Source organism: Antechinus flavipes, chromosome 1 (assembly GCF_016432865.1).
Source record: "Antechinus flavipes isolate AdamAnt ecotype Samford, QLD, Australia chromosome 1, AdamAnt_v2, whole genome shotgun sequence".
In the NCBI taxonomy this organism is placed as follows: domain Eukaryota; kingdom Metazoa; phylum Chordata; class Mammalia; order Dasyuromorphia; family Dasyuridae; genus Antechinus; species Antechinus flavipes.
The window spans coordinates 52,222,753-52,236,122 of record NC_067398.1 but is presented as its reverse complement, the minus strand read 5'-3'; the positions used below and the strand labels follow the sequence as shown (position 1 = coordinate 52,236,122).

Sequence of the window (13,370 nt, the reverse complement as noted above, 5' to 3'; positions counted from 1 at the left end):
AAAGGGAATATGATTTATTTATACAATAATTTATAGCAGCTCTTTTTGTGGTGGCCAAAAAATTGGAAATTGAGGGGATGTCTGCCAGTTAGGAGACAGCTAAATAAATTGTAGTATATGATTGTAATGGAATACTACTGTGTTATAAGAAATGCAAGCTCAATGGTTTCAGGAAAACCTGGGATGACATGTATGAACTGATGCAAAGTGAAGTGAGAAGAACCAGAAGGTCATTGCACATAGTAACAGCAAGACTGTAAGGATGTTCAACTATGAAAGACTTAGCTGCTCAGATCAAGATAATAATCCAAGACACTTCCAAAAGATCCATGATGAAAAATGCTGCCCTCTTCCAGAGAGAGAACTGATAAATTTAGCATATGATCAAAACATTCTTTTATTTTGTACATGTTTTCTTTTACAACATGGCTAATATGGAAATATGTTTTGTATGGTTTCATATGTATAATCAATATCAAACTGCTTATCTCCTCAAGGAGGGGAGGGAGGGATAGAACTTAGAATTCAGCATTTAAAGAATAATTGTTAACATCTTAGAGAAGAGGGAGTGGAAGTAGAAATATAATTTGGGATTCAACACTTTTTTTAAAAAGTTAAAAATTATTTTAATATGTAATTGGGGTAAAAAATTAAAATTGTATATTAGATTTTTTAAATGATTGTTAAATTTTACATGTAATTGAAAAATATTAATATAATATATGAAATATATTTATGATAAAATTGTAATTTATAAATTTATAATTAAAAAAAATAAACCACCAACCTTTGCAAATCAGTACATTCTAACCAAATTAGTTGAAATTTTAAAAAAATTAACATTTTCTGCAGCAAATATTTCCAGCAGATTTGCCTTGGATTTGCTTGGTTGGCTTTTGCAAGACTAGGATCCTAGGAATATTGATGCAGAAGTATCCATAATACTGACAATGCTCATCTCATCTCAGGTTCTTTGTAAATGTGCCAAGGAGAAGTAATCACTAGTCCAAGAGGTAGAAGATTTGAGATTATGGGAGCTCTTTCTCCACTAGGGTGATTTGTTACCTCATTTCTTTCATCTGGGATATTGATTGACAACTTGAATTGAATGTGTGCAAATTGCTTTTCTCTTTGGAAAAGGAAATATGGTAACTTCGTTCAAGCTTCCTCCCTGTCACCTTGATTATACACTTGCTTCAATCTATTTCCCTCTTAACATCCATCTACCACATGGGTAATTGGGTACTACTGGTGTCTCCATTCATTGGATCTGGCTTCTGCAAATTTATTGTTAGTGTTTTCCATGTGCTCATCTTGTCACCTTGATGTGATTGTCCATACATTTCTTGAGAATAAAGGCCATCGCAGAAGCAACTACACCCAAAGAAAGAACACTGGGAAATGAATATAAACTGCTTGCATTTTTGTTTTTCTTCCCGGGTTATTTATACCTTCTGAATCCAATTCTCCCTGTGCAACAAGAGAACTGTTTGGTTGTGCACACATATATTGTATCTAGGATATACTGCAACCTATTTAACATGTATAGGACTGCTTGCCATCTCTGGGAGAGGGTGGAGGGAGGGAGGGAGGGGAAAAATCGGAACAGAAGTGAGTGCAAGGGATAATGCTGTAAAAAATTACCCTGGCATGGGTTCTGTTAAAAAAAAGTTATTTAAAAAAAGAGAGAATAAAGGTTATCAGCCCTTTTTGTAGTGGTTAGAAACTGGAAATTGAATGGATGCCCATCCATTCAATGGCTAAATGTATTGTGGCATATGAATGTTATGGAAAATTATTGTTCTGTAAGAAACGACCAGCAGGATGATTTCAGAAAGGCCTGGAGAGACTTGTATGAACTGATGCTGAGTGAAATTGAGCAGAACCAGATCATTATACACTTCAACAACAATACTATATGGTGATCAATTCTGATGGACATGACTCTCTTCAACAATGAGATGAACCAAATCAGTTCCATTTGTTCAATAATGAAGAGAACCTGCTACACCCAGCGAAAGAACTCTGGGAAATGAATGTGAACTACAACATAGCATTTCCATTCCCTATATTTTTGTCCGCTTATATTTTTGATTTCCTTCTCAGGTTAATTTTACCTTATTTCTAAGTCTGATCTTCTTGTGCAGCAAAATAACTGTATGTATGGGTATATATATATATATATACATATATATGTATATATATAGTATTTAATATATACTTTAATATATTTAACATGTATTGGTCTACCTGCCATCTGGGAGAGGGAGTGGGGGGAAGGAGGGAAAAAGTTGGAACAGAAGGTTTTGCAAGGGTCGATGTTGAAAAATTACCCATGCATATATCTTGTAAATAAAAAGCTATAATAAAAAAAAAAAAGAAAAGAAAAGAAAAGAAAAATTTCCCGGGGTGGGGTGAGGGGGGTGGGGGGTGAGAAATAAATCCTTGATCATTGATTGTAAAAAAAGAAAAGAAAAAAAAAAAAGAAAGTACATTTAAAAAAGAAAAAAGAGAGAGAGAATAAAGGCCATGGGGGCAGCTAGGTGGTGCAGTAGATAGAGTACCATCCCCGAAGTCAGGAGGACCTGATTTAAAATGTTCACCTCAGATACTTAATACTTCCTAGTTGTGTGACCCTGGGCAAGTCACTTAACTCCAATTGCCTCAGAGGGAAAAAAAAAAAAAGAAGAAAGGCTGTGTCTTCCCTTGTGTCCTTTCTCCCCTACTAATACCTATTACAAAAGACATAATAAACTTTTTTGAATGATTGAATGTGACTTGTAAGTCTTAAAGGAAAAGCCCTGTCCTGGCAGTCAGAAGACACTGGCTTCAGGTCTGAGTTCTACTGTTAAACTGCTATTAAGTATTTAAGATCAAATTTGAACTCAGGGCTCCAGGCTCCAATCCTGGCATTCCATCCACTGCATCACCTAGTTGACCTGAGGTGGCAACTTCCACTTAACATAGTCTTAAAAATGCTAGCTATAGCAGTAAGACGAGAAATCCTGGAAATAAGGATAGGGAAAAAATAAAAAATATTGCATTTTTGTAGATGATAGGATGATTCCGTTAGAAAAGCCTAAAATCAACCAATAAATTAAATGAAACAACAACAAAAGGCTCATAATATAAGTTCACACAAATTATCAATAGTCTTGTGTGTTACAACAAACCAATCCACCAAGAAATGTTAGAAAGAGAAATTTCATTCAAAACAACTAGAGAAGTTATAAAATATCTGGTACTGTATCAAGACATACTTAGGAACTATATGAATTAAACTTATAAAAGACTCTTTGAAGAAATAAAAACAGACACATGATTGGATAAATGTTAATATTAATTAATTAGAGAAATAATCTTTAATTCATGAATAGGTGAAGACAAGATAATGAACTGAAAATATCACCTAAACTAATTTTCTTATTCAATTCCATATCAAACTACCAAAGAGATATTGCAGTGGATAGAATGTAGAGTTCAAATCTGACTTCACATTTACTAACTTTGTGATTTTTATACAAGTCATTTATATAAATCTCAGTTTCTTCATCTGTAAAATGAGCTGGTATAGTGTTTTTCTTCTTTAAAATAACGGTTCTCTCTAGGGGAGAGCAGGTTTCTTGGGGAGGTTTTCTGGAGGCAGCCTTAGTTTCAGTTAAAAGTAATAATCACCCAAATGCAGCCAGGTGTTAAAAGTTCAAATCTTTTATTGCTTCCTCCAAAATAGGCTGGTTAGCTTAGCTTAGAGGCCTATCTTTCTCCTTGGTTCTAAGAGCTCTTGCAGCTTTGTCCTTTGTTTCTGCCTCTGCTTTCTTCAGCCTACAGCCAGCACCAAGGTAAAAGTTGTAATGAATCTTTCTTGCCTCCGAGAGAGGGCTTCTGGCTGAACTCACTTGATGTTCCTTTCTCAATCTAATTCAGCTGAACTCTCAACTGAGCCTCTGTCCACTTTATATATGATCTCCTCTGAGAAAGTGGGATTATGGGTTTCTCCCAGAGTGCTCTCTGGCCCTAAGAGCTTCAAGGGAGGTGTGAGTTCGGATATCTCATACTAAACCCTGAAATCTCCCAAACGTGTGAACTCCAATGAGTAAAGGTGTGAACACAAGCATTGTATCAATTCCATTGAGTTAACACTAGCATTCTAACATCTCCCTTGAGTTATCACTTTGTTTCAAGTTGAGTTAATACTAGGATTCCAACAAGCTGGAAAAAAAATGGCAAACCACTCCAGGATCTTTGCTAAGAAAATCCCAAATATGGGGAGGCGGGAGGTAAGGGAGGTAGGGAGAAAAATTTGGAATACACAGTCTTGCAAAAATGAATGTTGACAACTATCTTTAATATATTTGGGGAAATGCTATTGAGAAAAAAAAAAAATCCCAAATGGGATCCGAAGAGTTAGACATTATTGAGAAACTGAACAATGACAAAAGAAAAAAAAATTTTTAAATCATAGGGAGGAATAAAAAAATCAAGAATCTTAAGGATAATAAAGAAAAAAGAAAAGGAAGAGCTCTCAATACCAGATCTCAAACTATGCTACAGAACAGTGATCATTAAAATAAATAAAAATATAAATAAATAAATATGAAAAAAAAAATAAAAATACTCTACTGAGTAGTGTTGGACGGACTAAAAATCTAGAATAAGACATGCATTTCGGGACATGGCCAATGTGGGGCTTTGCCTTGTTGGACTATCCACATTTATAATGAGCGTTTTCTTTTTCTTTTTTTATTGTTTAATTGGGTGGGGTCCAATGGGGGGGTTGAGATAATGTTTGCATTAAACAATGTATTCCTGGTTCTACTTGTTTTGCCCAACGTCAGTTCACGTAATTTTTAGAAATTGTAATAGACTATTACAGACCAACCGATTGTTATTTGACGATCAGCGTTGTTTGTGCATCTACCAAGGGCAGGTGGTTGCTCCGTGCTACCCGTCACGCTGATTATGCACCTAAAGCGAAGCCCGAAAGAGCGAGGCGCTCTCCAGAGCATTTCTCCCAGAGGCGCGCAGTGTTCTGCTATGGGGTCTTAATAAACATGGGCTTAATGAAAACACGAATTGCCATTGCAAACTTTGCATATATTGCAACCCACTAGGAAGTTAATAAACAGTCGCTAATGAACACACGAATGTTATTGCAATCTATTGCAACTCTGCAATCAGCACAGCGAGAACATATTATAAACCGGTTCAAAATAGAACGTTAGAAAATGAAAGGAGTCGGAGCAAGCAAAGCTCTGCAGGAAACCACGTGGGTGACTCATCTCTTCCCAGTTTGGATCCATCCCAGACGCTAGGGGGAGGAAGATTGTAGAGAGAAGGAGCTGGCGGAAGTAGTCCTGAGACTCATCCGGCTCAAGAAAATAGACTTCAACTCCTGGCGGAAGGAAGTGCCTTCCCTGTCAGGTCTTGGAAGTTAAAAAAAATTACAACATAAAGTTTTAAATTAAGAATTCGTGCTCTCTCATAACTATTCTGACCGTATTTCTAATAATCTATCTTATTGAAATAGTATGTGTCTTTTAGATTATTTTTCTCTCCACAATTTGACTATTTAGATAACGCGGTTTTGGAGTCTATCTCCCTTCTCCTTACAGGACTTGGGCGTAAAGTCCCATCAGCCCCTGCGCTACGTCTTTCCTTCTCTCTCTTTCCCTCGGCGCTTCCCGTGGAGGGCTCGCCATCTCTTCACCGGTAAGTTCTAATCCGTCCCCATCCTTGCCCCACCGGCGGCCCCGAGTGTCCCTCATCCCGGTAAGCAGCAGCTGGCGGGCTCCGGAGGGGGCGAGCCGGTCGCCGGTTGGGGAAGAAGCCTCCGTGTCTCGGCGCGGGCCAGAGGCCAAGGCTTGCCTTGGGGAGAGGGGGGTACCTTCCCCTCCTGTGGCTGGGCCCTACGGGGCCGCGTGACCTCCTCGGATCGCATCTGGAGAGCTCCCTGTGCTCTTCCAGTTTCGGCTACGGGAGGGAGAGTGAGGCCTGCAGAGGAACACCCATTCCGCTCCTAGCGCGACGCGTGGCTGGCGAGCGGAAGATAATCTGCCACAAGCGGCCGGGCCCGGCCCGGCGGGGGTCCTGCCGCTCCGACTCCTCCCCGTAATGGCCTAGTTTTTGTTTTCAGGCACCATGCCCGCCCTCCGACCCCTCGTGAAGCCTAAGATCGTCAAGAAGAGGACCAAAAAGTTCATCCGGCATCAGTCCGACAGATATGTCAAGATCAAGGTACGGGGCTGGGGGGCACGGCGCGGTTGGGCCAAGTTAGCATCTCTGGGCTTGCGGGGAACTCTAAAGCGTCTCTGCCGGGTGCTGGGGATGTTCGCTCGTGAGCCTGACCCGCTCTTCTCCCGCTCCGGCCCTTAACTTGCGGCTACTCAGTTCCCCACCTGTCAGGGCCCCGAGGGCGGTCTTGGAGCTCAGAGGGGTTCGGCGGCGGGCAGCCAGCAAGTCTGTTCCCTGAAGCTTCCTGCATTCCCCTCGGGTGAAATGCGTCCCCTGTCGGGCCTGGGCTCCGGCCTGAAAATTGAACTTTCACTGGCTCCGAAAGTTCAGGGAAATTGGTATTTTAAAAATGCATTCGGTTGGGTTTATTTACAACTTGATTTATTATATCAGATTGTCCTTTTGGGATTTTTTGTAATTTTTCCAATTGCGTGTATAAAAACCCATTTTTTTAAAAACTTTTGAGGCCCAAATTATCTTACTCCTTGATAAAGGTTATACTTTGTGATAGTAGAAAATATTTACCATTAATCACGTTGTAAAAGAAAGCAAAGAACCAAAAAATAAAGTGGAAAATATTATGCTTCAACCTGCATTCAGACTCCATCAGTTCTTTCTTGGAAGCATTTTTCATTTTCAGTCCTTTGAAATTATCTTGGATCATTGGATTGCCCAGAAGTCTTTCACAAGTTGATAGCTTATAATATTGCTCTTGGCCATGTACAATAAGCTGGATCTGCTCACTTTTTAGGATTGGGTAAATCTTTCCAGGTTTTTCTGAGATCATTCTTGCCATTAAAACACAGTAATATTACATTATATTCATATTCACAACTTGTTTAGTTTTTCCTCGGTTGAGAGCTTTTCTGTCAATTTTCAATTCTTGGCCACCACAAAAAGAGCTGCTATAAATATTTTTGTGCAGGTAGGTCCTTTCTCCTTAAAATTTCTTTGGGATGCAGACCCAATAGTGGTGCTGGATCATTTTCATAGTCCCAGATTGCTCCCCAGAATGATTGAATCCACTCACTTCTCCACCAACAGTGTATCAGTATCCCAATTTTTCCAGGTCCCCCTCCAACATTTATTATTTTCCTTTTTTGGTCATAATAGTCAATCTAGTAGAAGAGAGATAGTACCTCAGTTTTAATTTGCATTTCTCTAATCAGTAGTGATTTAGAGCATGTTTCCATGATTATGGATAGCTTTGATTTCTTTGAACAAAACTGACCATTTATTGATTGGGGAATGACTTGTATTCTTACAAATTTAACTTAGTTTCATATATATTTAAGATGTTCTAAAAAAAGATCCAGCTTTCTGTTTTCCTTCTGATCTCTGTTGGATTTGAGTGTGCAAAAGCTTTTTTAACATAACCAAAATGATCTATTTTACATCTTGTAGTGCTCTCATCTCTTGTTTGGTTCTAAATTCTTCCCTTATCTGTAGCTCTAATAGGTAAATTATTTCCTTAGTTTTGCTTCTGATAACATCCCTTATATCTAAATAAGATACCTATTTTGACCTTATTTGGTATATGGTATAAATTGATGGACTCCACTTAGTTTCTGCCTATGGTTTTCTCATATTCCCAATATTTTTTGTGAGTTCTTGTCCTTAAAACTTAGATCTTTGGGCTGATCAAACAGATTATTGTGGTAATTTATTGTGTATATTGTGTATCTAATCTATTCCACTGATCTCCCACTCTTATGTCTTAGTACCAAATTGTTTTGATTAGCTATTTTGTAATATAATTTGAAATCTGGGGTGGTGAAGCATCTTTCATATTTTTCCCCCCACTAATTTGCTTAATATTATTAATTTTTTGTTCTAGATGAATTTCATTCTAGCTCTATAAAATTTTGGGGGGATAGTTTTGATTAGTGGTGTGTTATTTTATTTTTTTTTTTTTAGTATATATTTATGAATCATGTTGAGAAAATAAAAACAAAATGGAAAAACCACAGGAGGTGGGGAAAAGGTCAACATAGTATGTGTTGATTTTACATTCAATTTCTAGTTCTTTTTCTGGATGCAGATGTTTTTTTTTTTTTTTTTTTTTTTTTTTTGCTTAAATTATTGAAATTGTTTTGGATTACTGAACCACTGAGAAGAACTAAGTCTTTCATAGTTGCTTGACACACTTGCTTGATGTTATTGTGAACAATGTATTTCTGGTTCTACTTGTTTTGCTCAGCATCAGTTCACGAAAATATTTCCAGGCCTTTCTAAAATCGGCTTGTTCATTATTTTTATAGAACAATAATTCCATTACATTCATATACCACAGCATATCCAGTCATTCCCCAATTGATGGGCATCTACCCATTTTCCAATTTTTTGCCACCACAGAAAGAGATAGTACAAATATTTTTAATGCACAAGTGGGTCCTTTTCTCTCCTTTATGATTTCCTTGGGATACAGACCCAGAAATGCCCCTGCTAAGTCAAAGGGTATGCAGTTTTATAGCTCTTTAGGCATAGTTGCAGATTGTTCTCCAGAATGGTTGGCTTATTTCACAGGGTCATTTTGATTTGATTCTATTGGATCATCTTATCCGTGAGCAATTAATATTTTTCCAATTGTTTAGATTTGACTTTGTGTGACAAGCATGTTGTAATTAGGTTCACATAGTTCCTGGATTCGTCTTGGCAGGTAGTCTCAGGGAGGCATTTCTTTAAAAAATATATAGTTACTGGATCATGGTAATCCCCTTCTGCTACTTAGTTTCCTCATCTGTAAAATGGGGAGATTGAACTAGATAGCTTCCAAGTTATTCCTTGTTCTTTGCTTTTATTCCTTCCAGTGCCTAAAATAATGTTCCCTTTCCAAAAAGGTATTTTGTTGATTGAATCAAAGAATGAGTATTAGATAAGAATACAAACATGTTCCTTCTAGTTTGCATTTTAATAGGGGGTACACAGGGGAATAAGGGGAGGAAATTTTAGTATGGGTTTAAAAAGCTGAAGATTTAGGGAAGTCACATGGTACACTAATTCCTGCAACAGGGTTTTTTTTGTTTTGTTTTGTTTTTTAAATTTTATTTTATTTAATAATAACTTTATATCGACAGAATCCATGCCAGGGTAATTTTTTACAACATTATCCCTTGCACTCGCTTATGTTTCAATTTTTCCCCCCCCTCCCCAAGATGGCAAGCAGTGTCCTATATATGTTAGATGTGTGCAACAGGGTTTTGATGCTACCATTTCAAGAGATGGAAAGTGGATAGGCGAGGCAGGTGTCCTCTGGGAGGTCAGACCCTGGTTTTCCCTAGTGGGTGGTGGAATGAGCCATGAAGCATTCTTTGGGACTAAGAGGGTTAGAGTGGATTAGTAGAGTATTTACCTGCTGATGAGGCTGTATCAGTCCCAGAGTATTGGGGCTTATTCTCCCAGAAAGGGGTGTGGAAAGCTTCTGTAAGATGTGATGTCCTGAATTTTGAGCCACATGATTTAGAGTCTTTACACACATTGATTACCTTCGGGTTTTTTAATCACAGAGAAACTGGCGTAAACCAAGAGGCATTGACAACAGAGTGCGAAGACGATTCAAGGGCCAGATCTTGATGCCCAATATTGGTTATGGAAGCAATAAGAAGACAAAACACATGCTCCCAAGTGGATTCAGGAAGTTTTTGGTACATAATGTCAAAGAGCTGGAAGTGCTTCTGATGTGCAACAAGTAAGTTAATGTGAACTACCACACTTTCCTATTCTTGAAATATTTGTGGCAATTGTATTTAGGTATCAATAGGTTTCTTAACCTGTAAATCAGTATTTGCCTTATTGCCTATAGAAACTATAGTTTGTGCTATGATCAAAAGTCCATGAAAGTTTGGTAAACCTTTTGAATATGAAATTGTGTATAAAAATTGACACATCCGCTTTGGGGTACTCGGGACTCTTATCTGGCAAATGGGATGAAAGTGACCTGATGAAAGTTTTGTAGCTAAGAAAGAGAGGGTTTTCTGACTACAATTAAAGGTAAAGGCAACTTAATTATATTTTTTTGATTTGGTGGTACAACCATTTTCATGGTAACCATGGGTTGAAATTTGGGGCAATTAGCTTGCTGGTCTTGGTTATTTGTTTGTATCCTCTTTTCCGATTCATCTTTCATGGTGTCAAATGAATCTATGTGTGTTCCAGTACCCATTTCATTATGTTACTTCAGAGATCCAAACCCTCCCTTTCAATTATCTTAAGTGCTTACTTTGGAGTAACTAGAGCAGGACAGGGTATGGTCTGATATGCAAGATGTCTTGGGCACAAGCAGCTTCCTGAGCTCTTTAGAGGAGAAGGATTGTAATAAATATCGACTTTATGTGAAGTATCAACCAGAGCTGTTTAAATGTCTATTTAGATTTTTCCTGTCAATTAAACCAATTGTATTTTGAAAAAATGCTTAGCACCTGATTTGGCCCGTAGTAGGTGCTAGATAATTGCTTTTGCACTATGCTTCAATATATTAGTGTCCTGGCTTGTTTTTAATCTATTTATTTGATTTTTCTACAGATCTTACTGTGCTGAGATTGCTCACAATGTTTCGTCTAAGAATCGAAAAGTCATTGTTGAGAGAGCAGCTCAGCTAGCCATCAAGATCACCAATCCAAATGCTAGACTGAGGAGTGAAGAAAATGAGTAAAAAGCTTTGCACATTTTTATTTGTGTTAAATAAACACTCAAAGTACTTCTGGTTTTATTTTTTGGAGTTTTTAGAGGGGAATTTGAAGTCATTATTTTGGAATTTCTCTATTTCTGCTGTTGTAGGTAATTGAGAATGCTTCTCCTGTTCCTTGTTTTTATATTTATAAATAATCATCAGGAAAGATTTGGTTCCAGTTTCTACACCTGACTTTTCCCTCACTAGATCATATTTAAATCTGAAGTCTTGGTGCAAAGCTGATTATCTCCAACCCCTCTTCCTCAAAATATCTTCTTTTAAGATAATTACCAAGAAATGTAAAGGAGGTTGGGTCAAGTTATATAGTATATTTCTTAATTTGGGGGACTTAGTACACTTTCGGTGGATTGCTTTGGAGAGAAACAGCAATAGAAGCAAATATTTTATCTTTTATTTATTTATTGTCTTTGTCAAACAGAATAGAAACCCAACATCCCAAATTATGTAAATATTAAACTAGTAGAGTGGGCCACAAAAAAAAGGACCCCTGACTCTATGTCTGACAAGCTTCATGGCTTGGAAGCAAGAGTTCTGCCCATAGAAAGCCTGTCATGGAAACTAAAGCTTATCAATTAGGATTCTGTTTTGAGGTGATAAATAACATTCCTGCAACAGCTTCTTAGAAACATTGCAGTTTATAAGAGAGTATTGGCGACAGTAATCGGGACAACACAAGGTGCTTTAAGATGACATTGATAGGAAGGTTGAAGTCATTTCCCAGGATCCCTTGGTCAATATCCATGAGGTTCAGGTCTTAGTCTAGCCACCGATTGTAAATACTTGAAATCCAAAATGTTGACATCCTACTCTTCCCCTTCTTTTTGCCCTTCTCAGAATTTTAAATCCTTAAGTACTGCCTCAAAGTTTGCTACTAGTCTCATTTGTAAATACTTCTGTTTAGGGATTAGGAGACTAACCTTATAAGTAAGGAAATCACCTTTAAGTGAACTGTTTATTTCCTAGTTGGGGTTGGGAAAGAGTGATTTCATGGACAGATTTCAAAATTATTTTCCTCCTTCAAGATGTCTACTCTAATCAAAATTCTCTTATACTTAGTGATCAGCTCCATGTAATTGGTACTATTAGAATCTAAGGAAATAATGGGTTATCTTAGTTGAAGAGAACTGAGGTTTTTAAAACTAATTCATACACAATAGTAAATGACAGACAAGGATCTAACTTTGCTAGAGGCATATTTGATTTTTTTTTTAAGAGAATGCTATATTTACCCAATTGAATAATAATCTAAAAACTTTCAAGCAATAAAGGGAAAGGAGCTCCATGTGGAAACTCCCTTAAATACTAAGCTTGTGTTTTCTTCACAGTGTCTTTCACTCAGACATCCACTGAGTCTCTGAAAGTAGAACATGGGAACATTTCAGATAATGTGCAATATAGAAATTCTAAAAACCCTCATTTTTATATAAAGACAAAAACCTAGCCCTTGTGTAATCTCAAATGTCACAGAATTGAAAGGGCTTGGTTGTTGCTCAGCATTCTGCTCAACCCTTCAGTCTCTGGGCCCTCAGATTGGGGTCACTGGAGACCTGGGATAGCACCATTCTGGGCACGGAGCTTCCTGATGGAGGCCAAAAGAAAAGACAAGTGGGCAGGCCCCAGGTTGCAGGAGGCGCTGGCTCTGAGGTGCTCTTTAGGGATCTGTTCCCACTAATAGAGGGTTTATACTTGATCACAAAAGTAGAGGCCATTAACTTAGATCCATTGACTCTGGAGCATATAAGGCAGCCGAGTCCTTCTGAATGCTTTCAAAGAGAGCTGCCATTTCAGGGTTGGATCTGATTTGGGAAGAGAATTCGGCCATCACGGGGCTCTTTTCCACCTCTGGTATAGTCAGTAAGGCAGCCACAGCTCTCATAGCTGAGCGCTTAAGTTCGTCTTGCTTTTCAAATTCTTGTTTGACTGAACCAGCTTTTACCTAAAATGAGAAATTAGATACAGATCACACAAAAGGCATTGCCAATTAATGATTTCTCTTGTTGGAACTAGTTGGCTGCTAGCTAGCTCTGCAGCTTTATTTCTATCTGGGTCTCAGTTTCCTCCTGTAACTTGAAAGGGATGGATATCCTGATCTAAGTTTTCCATGGCAATGAAGTCCAGGAGGTACATAGGCTAGAAACAAAAGTGAGTTGGTCATCACTTGTGGTATGACTAGTGAATAATGAAATTGATACAAAATCAGAACAGTATACCTAATAATTATAACATCTTTATAAAAATTACTTAAAATGTACACCCAAAGAAAGAACACTGGAAAATGAATATAAACTGCTTGCATTTTTGTTTTTCTTCCCGGGTTATTTCTACCTTCTGAATCCAATTCTCCCTGTGCAACAAGAGAACTGTTCTGTTCTGCACACATATATTGTATCCAGGATATACTGTAATCTATTTAACATGTAAAGGACTGCTTGCCATCTGGGGGAAGGGG

The 13,370-nt window shown here is 37.9% G+C and overlaps 2 protein-coding genes and 1 non-coding gene across 3 annotated transcripts in view; 2 read left to right on the top strand and 1 right to left on the bottom strand.

Moving 5' to 3' along the window:
• The first annotated feature begins 5,595 nt into the window (after positions 1–5,595).
• RPL32 (ribosomal protein L32) lies at positions 5,596–10,928 on the top strand. The gene is made up of 4 exons (XM_051982703.1): positions 5,596–5,709; positions 6,134–6,234; positions 9,738–9,919; positions 10,753–10,928. The coding sequence occupies exons 2-4, from the start codon at positions 6,139–6,141 to the stop codon at positions 10,880–10,882; spliced, it is 408 nt and encodes a 135-aa protein (XP_051838663.1). The 5' UTR covers positions 5,596–5,709; positions 6,134–6,138; the 3' UTR covers positions 10,883–10,928.
• Positions 5,921–6,062, top strand: LOC127546108 (small nucleolar RNA SNORA7). The gene has a single exon (XR_007949969.1). It is a non-coding gene; the product is annotated as a small nucleolar RNA SNORA7 (small nucleolar RNA).
• A 374-nt stretch (positions 10,929–11,302) lies between the features above and the next one.
• Positions 11,303–13,370, bottom strand: part of CAND2 (cullin associated and neddylation dissociated 2 (putative)) — a 45,319-nt gene continuing 43,251 nt past the window's right edge. The window contains 1 exon segment of the mRNA XM_051982689.1: positions 11,303–12,857. Coding sequence (XP_051838649.1) covers positions 12,630–12,857 — 228 coding nt within the window. The 3' untranslated portion in view covers positions 11,303–12,629.